Below are 10,755 nucleotides of genomic sequence, written 5' to 3'. Positions count from 1 at the left end.
GCCACATGCTGTACGAACTTTTCTAGCCTTGTAATTGTACAGTCTGACAGTGTCCTGTAAAGTAATATGTCCTAAATCTAATTTATTCTAGTTTTTGAAATATTGCAGAAAAGCTTAAATGACCGAAAAACTGGGGGTCTTACCCTATACTCGAAAATATGATCCTGTTATCAAAAATATCAATTAGAGTAATTTTAAGGTCAAAAATGTGTGTAGTGTGGCCCCTTACTAAACCCCTGCTCTGGCCTCTGCTCTGGATTGCCCCAAAACTTTTTAGTATTTTCATTTGTGCGTGCGCTGTTTGAATGTAGCAGCACGGTTCGGTTGACAGCGTGACCTTTTTGAGTTTTAAAAGTGCATTCAGATCGCGTGAACTCCCGATATTCAAAATGGCCTGGCGTGAAAGACGATGTTCCGTTCGCACATGCTGCATATTATAATCATCATTTTCGGTAAGTTGTAAAATGTGTATGTCAATATTGATAGCATATGAAGTCTCATTAATGAAGATTTACATTATAGGGATCTAGGTAGTGGTCATTTCATTTCTAATTCTAGATGAGTTTGACTGAGGTGACAAAAAATGATCGAGAGCTAGGTCTAGTCTAAAGACAAAGTATTAAACCTCAAAGCGATTGCAATGCGATCGCTGAGCTCTCTTTTCTTGTGTTGTGGGTCGTGACGGTACAGCCCTGTCGCTATTTATACAGCGACTGGGCTGTGTATAGAGGATCTAGAATCTAACGTTAGTTTAGACCTAAACTTACAGTCTATGGCCTAGTAATAGTACCATTAGTAGTAACACGAAAAAGCATTATGTGGGACTAGGGGCATAGAAGTATCCCCTAGATTCTAGTAGTTCATAGCCCTTTCTAGGGCATTACAGGATTGTCTTTTGCTACCGTATAAAATCTATAATGTGGAAGGATCCGATGCCTGAGAATTCAGGCATTGAATGATGAAAATGTAATATTTATGAACGAAAGCGATTGTCTCACCACTGTCACAATGTTGATTTCCGCGGGCTGGCGCACGTCCTGGCACTGGCCGACTTCTTCCCAGACTGTACTGCGGTCCGCACACGCGTACGCGCACCGCTGGAACGGTCCACGGCTGATTCGGTCCTCTGCTGCCCTGCGATGCGATCTGTGTGTTGATGATGTGCATGGATGCACCGATGCAAGCGAAAGTCCTTGATCTACTTACCCGTGATGATGCGTTGACGAACAGGGGTACCCGTGCATATATATCCGTAGCAGTTTTCTATAGATTGGACTCGACACTTATCTGTTTGCTGATATGATGCAGGCAAGTATGATTACAATGTTCATTATTTTGTTGCCGTGTCTTTTTTGGTCGATGGGGCCATGATGGGCTCAAATTCACGGGGAAAGCCGCCGTAGTATCCGGGGCGTTACAGACACGCAGTGCAGTGAATTTATGCACTGTCGATAGTCGTCGCTTTCTGTTAGCACTTGCAATTATATTATGGCAGTACATTGACCAGTGTATGTATTATTAGAAGATCTAACTCGATTTAGTTACTTAGATTTAATTCAACTGAAAGGCTAGCCCGACAACCAGACGCTGTTAATACGCTGTGCGAATACAGCGCTACTTACAGCGACTGGTCTGGGCTGTGTATAGTTGCTGAAAAAAAGCCAACTCAACAAGGCATGTTTAATTGACCATATAAAATGTTTAAATTTAAATTACACTTGATCCAACATAAGATAGGCCTAACGTTAGCGGTAGAGTAATTCTAGACTCTATTCACACTAACGTTAAGGTAAGCGTTAGTCTAATTAGAATGATCTAACGTTACAGTTTCCAATTCATATCAATTCATACTTATATCTTGGCCTTGACCGAAAGATCGGTCTGTATCTGTCCGTCCGGGAATGTTCCGCGGAGACTACGTCTGGCTTCACGGATCCCCTCCGTATACAGACCGAAGTCAATGATGCCAGCTCCTGTGTGGCAGTAGCGCACAGATCAAACGTTACGATAAACCAAATTTCAGACAGCTTTTTTACATTCAAACAAGTTTGACATGACATGACACATTATGCAGCAATATTCGGGGTTAATTTCTCACATTGTGCTATCGAAATACTCACAGTAACTCAGTTATAATGCAGAAATTTTGTCCATATCGCAACATCGCCGTTCGCTAGCAGTAAGTCGCCATTTTGAATCTGTAAACTAATCACATGCGAGGTACGTGTTTAGTGAAAAAAAACACGTAGAAACTACCTCGCATGTGATTGGCTAATAGATTCATACTGTATGTTTCTGCAGTTTGAACATGACGACGCGACGGGCTGGTTGTTTTGTGTTTTACGTTGAAAATTCTACCGAAATGTTGGATTATTCATTAATCTGGTGAGTGTAGTCTATTCTTGAATAGTTGATATAACCATACAAGCTTGAATTTGCCGACCTAGGGCCGTGAATTAGACGCAATCGAGAAGGGTGAGGTACAATTCCACCCAATTTTCCATAGAGACAGTGGTTAAGAATATCCACACAGCAATGGGTACTGGTACCTTCCGTCTGTCTACGGAGGACAGCGTTAATGGCAAAATATAAAAGAGTCCTCCGAACAGACGGATCTTTCTGTCTAATCTTGGCCTACCTTTTCTATTCTTAAGAGTGGTCGATTCATGGAAGCGCTCAAATCATGGACATTGGCAACATGTTTTACGCGAGTAGGGTATAACACCCCCAGTATTCGGTCACTTAAGCTTTTTTACAATATTTTTCAAACTAAAATAATACATACATCATATTTACAGCAATGTAGGGCAACATCCCCAGTATTTGGTCACTTCAGCTTTTTTGCAATATTTTTCCAACTAAAATAATACATACATACATCATATCTGCAGCAATGTAAGTGAAATAGATCTATATCAAATTTCTTTAATCTCAATTTTCATTTTCTTAAATATCACACAGAATATCACAAAATCGCAAAATATATCGCCTTGAAAATTCCCCAGTATTCGGTCACGCAATATGCGTGTTCAAAGGCATCTGAAAAATATGTGCGCGCGCTACCTTGTTGGCGCAAAATTGCATCGGGGACGTTGCGGCGCCCGTTGATGACCGAATACTGGGGACTCGGCACTTGCATTCAACCCTTGTACATTGAGGCACTGTATCGGCACTTACAGAAATTTTGTTTTTCTTTTGCGTTTTTGAGGATACCATCACACTCCAAGCTTGCGATAAGCAAAAAATCCCGTGAGAGAACGGCCTATTTCTCGATTTTTAGCACTTTTTCGGCGACCTGTACTCTTTAAACTGGGCCTTATCTGCGCGCGCTTTTGGAAAGCAGTGCCGATTCTGCACTTTTGACGGTAAAATTTGGGAGTTTGGATGGATTTTTGGAGGGGGCTAAGGGAGTTTCCTGTTGTGAATGAGTGTGCAAGTATGTGAATTGATGTGATTTGCATATGTTGTGGCAGTTGAACTTACTGGCTGGTGACTAGTGATAAGTGACCGAATACCAGTAGCTGACCGAATACTGATGCTCTTACCCTTAGATGTGAAATATATCAAATTTCTTTAATCTTAATTTTCATTTTGTTAAATTATAAAATATCTCACAGAATTGGACAAAATCCCAAAATATATCACCTTGAAAATCCCCCAGAATACGGTCACCGCAACCAGTATTCGGTCACGCGATGCGCGCATTCAAAGTAAATGCGTGTTCACGCTGAGATCACGGCAGCTGAAAAATGCGCCGCGCACTACCTTGTTGGCGCAAAATTGCATCGGGGACGTGGCGGCGCCCGTTGGTGACCGAATACTGGGGAATCAACACTTGCATTCAACCCTTGTACAATTGAGACGTCTGTATCGGCACGTACGGAGATTTTGTTTTTCTTTTACATTTTTGACGATAGCATCACACTCCGAGCTTGCGATAAGCAAAAAATCCCGCAAGAGAACAGCGTATTTCTCGATTTTTAGCACTTTTCGGCGACCTGCATTAAAACTGGGCTTAATCCGTGCGTGCTTTGGGAGAGTCGCGCCGATTCTGCACTTTTGACAGTGAAATTTGGGATTTTGGATGGATTTTTGGAGGGGACTAAGGAACTTTCCTGTTGTGAATGAGTGTGCAAGTATGTGGATCGATGTGATTTGCGTGTGTTGTGACAGTAGAACTTACTGGCTGGTGATTAGTGATAAGTGACCGAATCTTAGAACTGTGACGTGAGCTGTACAGACATGTCGCTGCGCTGTGCTGTGTCGCTTTGCACGTCAAGATGAATTAGAGGTAGATTACAATGTAGAGCTAGAATTTAGGACAGTTTGAAACCGTGTCATGGCTGTTTATTTTGTTCATCGTATAAGTGCAGTGTCGACAACATAGTTTTCGATATATTTTCATCATATTTCTTGTTAATTTTTATTAACAACATTTGTATCTGGCTTTCTGTTCGTTTTGCTGTCCTCATTTGCATGAGATATTACACTTGTGCTTGCCTGTTGCCTTGGTGACTGCATGGATTATAACCAGCATGTTTGTGTGCCATCTCATTTTCCTCCTGTTCAATGCAGAGACTTTGTATGGCAGAATAGTTGCCTGGTTATGATAATGTGGATTCCAGGCTTTGATGTACGAGGAAGTTGATGGTCATGGGGACGAAGAATATCATGGACAACTCGTTGGATCGAGACATCTCTTCGCCAGATGCGGTACCTGCAATAGCTGGCTCCACCTCCGCCATGACAGTCGGCTTGCCTGGCTCTCGTCCCAGCAAATTTCCCATCAAAATCCCCGAATCTCAGGGCAAGGCCCAAGCCAATGCAGCCACAAGACCAGGGCGGTATGATGAAGGCGTAGAGACCAGACCCCTGACTCCGCCAGGCTCCTCCCAGAATCTTCAGCTAGTCTTTGACTCCAGCAAAATATATCACAGCCACCCCCGCAAATACAGGTGATAAGAGCAGAGGGAAGTGGTTTTTCAAAATAATTTTTTTTCCCTATATCTAACTTAAAAACTGCATGTTGTTGTTTTTTAACCGAGTATGCACTCAATACTGTATTACTAAATTTGCCCTCTTTCCACACCCTGTCTGGTAAAAAGACACGACTATGGTATTCATAAGTGATTGATTTGGTATTGTCAGTTTGTATGTTTAGTTGTTTTGGGTTAAGCTGTATACTGGAAACACTGTGTGTACAATGTGTCTTTCTGTGCTATTTAGAGAGTCATTAAATTTTGCTCCTAATTCCCACTTGAAGTCTTGGAACCTTACTTTGAATGCAATGTGCTTGTTAACATCGAACTCAATACCTTGATATGATATTTATTTATTTAGCATTGTACAGTAGATTGACAGCATGTACAGTACTGTAGTGTTAGTGTGCAAAATACAAAAACACAAATATGCTTCATGAATTATTTGATAAAATAGAAATACTTGCCTTATTAACTTTAGTCATAGATCAGCAGGTAAGATGTCCAAATGTATGTCTCAAACTGTGTCATAATCCTATACTCTGCAGTTTGATGTTAAACCCATTGAGGACGAGTCCAGAGTATACTCAGGCAAGGGTCTATTGGAAATGCGTGTTGTAGCAAAATCAGTCTGTCCTCAATGGGTTAAAATGTCCACAAATACAGAAAATTATACTGTGAAATGAGGAATGTTCATGTGCATTTTAATTTCGCGAATTTCGTGAGAGCCAAGATTTGCAAAATTAAAATGCATGCAAAAGATCTAACCTACACTATATGCGTTGAATGCTGGTGGCAATTTGTGAAAATTTCATGCCGCAAATATATCATATTTTACAGTAGATGTGATATGATGATGTGTACAGCACTGTAGTACCCAACTGATTGTTCATTTATCCATATGTTTGTTTGTTTTCTTCCTGTAATATTGCCTCTGCCTTTCACCTTGCAGACTACTCCTAGACACAGATCAAGACAGCACAAGTGCCAATGATGCATCCACGGCCACCACATCCAAAGCTGGCAGCGATGCCAAACAGTCTCCAGCCTTGATGCAGGTCAAAGATGGTCAGGTCATCACCATGGGAACCACCAGCAACATACCCAAGCCGCCGGCTGATGATACTGGCCCAACGGGTAGCTCAGCACCTTTCACAATGCCAGAAACAATGTCCGGCAGGCCGGGTAGCCAAATGGGACCAGCTGAGATTCGTTCAGGAGGTGTGTAGTGTATCCTCTTATGTGATTTGCTGACTAAAATTTGCAAGGCAGAATTTGCCTGATCAGTGATTGTTTTTATACAGTAGTCTGGTAATCATTATTACATTCTTGCTGTTTTCTATGCCTGAAGGTGACAATGCCAATGGCTGTTGGCATAATTTTTAGTGTCATTCAGCTTTATTTTATCATCTTCTGAGGACTGCCATTGATTGTGCTTGTAGTATTGACAAATAGGAAAGAGAAAGCAATGGTAAATTGTAAACCTGAATTAGTTATCATGTAACATTTTCATTCAGGGTACCTTGCGAGGAGAATAGTGACAGCTAAGTACTTCTGTTATATGAGCTCTGTTGATTTTCAAAGTGCAGATCTGCCAACGTGTGTGCGCTGGTGTAGCATATGATAATGTTTTGTCTTCATCCTAAGTAAGAAAATATTTATTTTTTTGAGAAGAAAAACATTTTCCACTGTGCATAATTTGTAACTTTTATGCCTCTGCCATGAAGTGTTGCTGGAGGCATTATGTTTTTGGGTTGTCCGTCTGTCCGTCCATCCACCCGTAATCGATTTTGTAGACAGCTTAACTTGAGAACCGTCGCGGTATCCAAATGAAACTTGGCATGTGTATGTATGAGTGGAAAGATTTGTGCGCATTAAGGTTTGGGTACACATGTTTAAGGTCATAGGTCAAGGTCAGTGTCCTTTTTTTCCCCTCCATATTTTTCAAATGGCTAAAGTTGTCCTCATGACTGCATGACAAATGATTCTCTTGAGGATTTGCTCTCTGAAACAATCTAGCCATCCAAATAAATTGTGGTTTAAGGAATGCATTCGCAGTAAACACATTTGGGGTTGTGCCATCAAACTTTCAAACATGTTAGTTCAATTTTTTACCAGTCATGTGAAATGTTGTCTCGACCTGTCAATATGTATTACAGACCTTTGAATGAGATGTGGTTGAGGCATATCAGCAACATTTCTAGTTTTTTCTTGATCTGCAGTGGTTAGTAGGCCTGATAATGAGGCGTATTCATGTAAGCACATCCCCACAAGAAACAAAACAAAACAAAAAATGCCAAAATTTGAAGCACAAATGAAGTTTCTTTGCCACGCTATTTTATATAGCCAGTAAATTGCAAAGTGCTTTGATATACTATTGTCATATTTGTATGTAATCCTACAGTTCCAACTGCATCCATTGAGACTTTCAGAAGACATGGTATACCCACAAGATTTCATTTTACCTTGTGCCCGCAATTCAATATTCTTTTCTTGTCCATTTTGTGTGGGGAATCTGCAGAATCTCGCTATATACCTCAGTCGTTCATGGACTCCGTGAAGGGTCCCGTGGTTGGAACGGGGTCAGCAGACCTTGCAGTGGGGCATCCAGCTGACAAGTTGGCATCACCACAGGGGACAGGAGGTCATGTCGGAACCAAGCTCAACAATCCCTCTAGTGCTGATGGAAAAAGGTAATGAGATTTCAGGTACAGTAAAGATGCGTAGCCACCTGCTTTAACCCCACTGATGAGAAATTATGTCTAGATGATAAAGACCGGGCATATAGCAGCCACCTGTCTACTGCAGCCAGAAGCTAACTTGTGTTCCCATTGGGCAATTTATATTTCAGTGAATAGCAACCACAGAGTTCTTGCATTCTTTCGGCCAGAGTGTTTGCATCAAGAGATGGCCTCTTGTCTTTGTTTTGTTTTGTTTGTTTGTTATGTTTTGGTTCTCGTAGGTTGTTGTTGTTGTTGTTTTTTTTTTTGGGGGGGGGGGGGAAGGGGGGTGGCAATCAAAGTGTTAACAGATGAAACCAAAGGAAAAACACATGCGCAGTCGTTCATTTCTGTGGTAGACAATTTGTGTTGGGGGGGGGGGGGCGATGGGGAACATGCATATGATATCTGTGACAAATGTTATGCAATCAAATCAAATCCTGCCTCCTACCCCTTTGTGCAGACCACTTTTGTGTTTCCCACGGGAGGCCACTGAATGCAATGTTTGCTAGGAGCAGACGGTGACATAGAAGGTGGAAAACGAATGCTGTGAATTTTCCTTGCGAAAGTACATTTTATACATGACTTGCACAATACTTCATAGGAAATAATTACATTTGTAGAGAAGATTAATGAGAAGCCATCATACTACTTAAAGCATTCTGAGGTGCAAGGGGATTCATCACCTGCAAAATAAGATCTCATTGAAGAAATTTTAGTTCTAAATGCTGAATAGTGGAGAACATGATTAACCGAACAATTAATGTGTGCTGCATTCAACCCATCTCAGAATGTCAAGTTGTCACATTCGTAAGGATAAAAAAAAAGTAATTAGCTTCTGTTGGCATCAGTTTAGACAGATAGAGAAGGTATTCAGATTCAGGCCCATGTTAGTACACATGATGATGATGCTTTCTGGGTTCGAGGTTACAGTGACTCCCATTATAACGAAGTTCTCGGGACCAGCAGTTTTCTTTCACTTTATCGAAAATTTGTTCTAACGGAATAAATAAAAAGTTTTTTTAAAAAATAGAGCCGATAATGTTGCGGTCTGAATTTTAACTTCGTTGTAACTAGAATTAGTTATAACCGTGTTCGTTATAACAGGGGTGCACTGTACATTCATTTTGTGTTATGGTGGTGGTTTGAAAAAAAGGAAGAAAGAATGAATATATTTTTTCTTTTCTTTTTTTTTAAATGAGACAAGAGTAGACTCCTATAATCATCAACAATATGGTAGTAAGAATGATATTCTCCTTACTTTTCAAGATAGAAACCCGCTGTATGTCCTACTATGAGTAGTGACCTGTGACCTGAGACCTTTTACTGCCTTCTTTCAGTGTCAAGAACAGCCAGAGCCAGAAAGGTGTTAAACCAGACTGCACGGTGGTCCATCCAGAGCCTCGACGCCTCTTTGGGTTTGGACCGTACTACCGCCCCCTCCCGGAGACAGTGTGCTATCCAGTGGAACCAGCAACGGGAGTGCAGAAGAGCAACCCTGCTGGGGCTGGTTCTGCCCCATGGGGCCTCTCGCGGGCAATAGAGCGGGCGGGGCTCTCGGGCACCAGATTCGAGAGTAGAGGTGGTGCTTCGGTGGAGACGGGTGCAGGGCCTGGCGTGAGCGGCCAGATGGTGTCAGTGGACAGTACAGATGGAGGAGGAGGAGGAGGACGGAGGGGGTCAGATGGGGCCAAGCTGAAACCCAGCCCTTCACCGGCAGAGGTCAATGCATGGCTGACCGGACCATTTTGATGCTGTGTACCCTCACCTGCATTGATGCCATGGAGTTATTACTAGGAAAATATGCATACCTGTGTGGGTCCACACTTGTTCCCCGAGTTGTCAGTTGACTCTTTGTGCTGTATGTCTTTTGTCACAGAAAATTATAGAAAAATCTTCCAAGTTGGACTTGATGGAAAAAGGTTTCAGCTCACATTTTTAATGAAAGTGATGAAACAGATGAAGATCTGTGAAAATTTGAGCAAACTTTGACACATTAAAAAAACTTTGAACGTTTGGCTGCCTGGAACATGATTTTTCAATGGAATAAGTGGTTTGTGTTCCTCTGGACGGCAGAACCATGCATCTTGGTCAGTCTGGTTCCCTTTGGGAACCTTACATTCTTGCATCTATGCAAGGCTTCTAGTTGAACAGGGATGACCATCCACCTAAGAACTAATGCAGTGGACTTGGGATGATTGTAATTCAACAAGTGATATAGAGGATCTGTGGTATGCCCATGCTGCATCAAGTGTTGTATTTTCAGTACTGTGTTCTGCTACTGGGGTTTGACTCATGCTGCGACAAATATGAGCAGTTCCCATTCCTCATGGATTTTCAAGACCTTTTATGAAAATGCTGCAGTCCACATAGAGCTAAAGAGAAGAGAATTGTTTCCTTGTCAACTTTCTAATTTGCTCTATGGTTTGATGATTTGTGAAAAATTCATAATTCGAAATATATTTTCAATAAAAAATTTGTACTATTTGCAAACTGATGTCACAGAGCAATTCTGAAATTGTGCACAGCTTTGTGAAATGTAACAATTTCTAACAAAACAATTGTGACATCACAAAGCAATTCTGACATTGCGCACTGCTTCGTACCATCACTGTGTGAAATGTAACATTTTCTAACAAAACAATTGTAACATCACAAAGCAGTTCTGACATTGTGGGCTGCTTCGTAGAGTCAGTGTACGGTCCCTTCACAACATCGCATCTATCACACGACTTCTCTGATGGTGTTGAGGTGTTGTTTTTTTTTTTGGTTTTGGGGTTTTTTTGATTAACAAAATATACTGTGCCTAATTTCTAGTTTAGTAGTAAAACTGTAGGCCTCGGTGGCTCCAAAAGAACTTTTCACATCGGGGCTGACCCCCTCAGTGAATAGTTCTTTTGGAGTAGCCACTGCCCATAGTTTTAACCAGAAACTCTCAAGGCAAATTATATTTGTATATTATGTATATGAATGAATTGTAATATGACCTGAAATGGACATAGTTCTTTCTGCACGCTGTGTCATTTCATTTCAGATGCTTAGTCTCTGAAAGCAAG

At 41.4% G+C, this 10,755-nt stretch overlaps 1 protein-coding gene across 1 annotated transcript; it reads left to right on the top strand.

The window, feature by feature from the left end:
* The first annotated feature begins 4,605 nt into the window (after window positions 1-4,605).
* Window positions 4,606-9,451, top strand: LOC139708893 (uncharacterized). The gene is made up of 4 exons (XM_071620857.1): window positions 4,606-4,955; window positions 5,932-6,200; window positions 7,501-7,672; window positions 9,040-9,451. The coding sequence occupies exons 1-4, from the start codon at window positions 4,648-4,650 to the stop codon at window positions 9,449-9,451; spliced, it is 1,161 nt and encodes a 386-aa protein (XP_071476958.1). The 5' UTR covers window positions 4,606-4,647.
* Window positions 9,452-10,755: the final 1,304 nt, after the last annotated feature.

The sequence above is a fragment of the Diadema antillarum genome, unplaced genomic scaffold, assembly GCF_040938485.1.
Source record: "Diadema antillarum isolate AM-2024a unplaced genomic scaffold, OU_Dant_1.0 seq00001384_RagTag, whole genome shotgun sequence".
NCBI lineage: Eukaryota > Metazoa > Echinodermata > Echinoidea > Diadematoida > Diadematidae > Diadema > Diadema antillarum.
Note: the sequence above shows the minus strand (reverse complement) of the source record. Positions and strands in the feature narration are given on the sequence as shown.

Excerpts from the sequence above, each read along its gene's own strand:
- LOC139708893 (XM_071620857.1), top strand. The coding sequence starts at position 4,648 with ATGGTCATGGGGACGAAGAATATCATGGACAACTCGTTGGATCGAGAC. Across the intron at positions 4,956-5,931 it reads AGCCACCCCCGCAAATACAG|ACTACTCCTAGACACAGATC; the intron begins GTGATAAGAGCA and ends TTCACCTTGCAG. Across the intron at positions 7,673-9,039 it reads TCTAGTGCTGATGGAAAAAG|TGTCAAGAACAGCCAGAGCC; the intron begins GTAATGAGATTT and ends GCCTTCTTTCAG.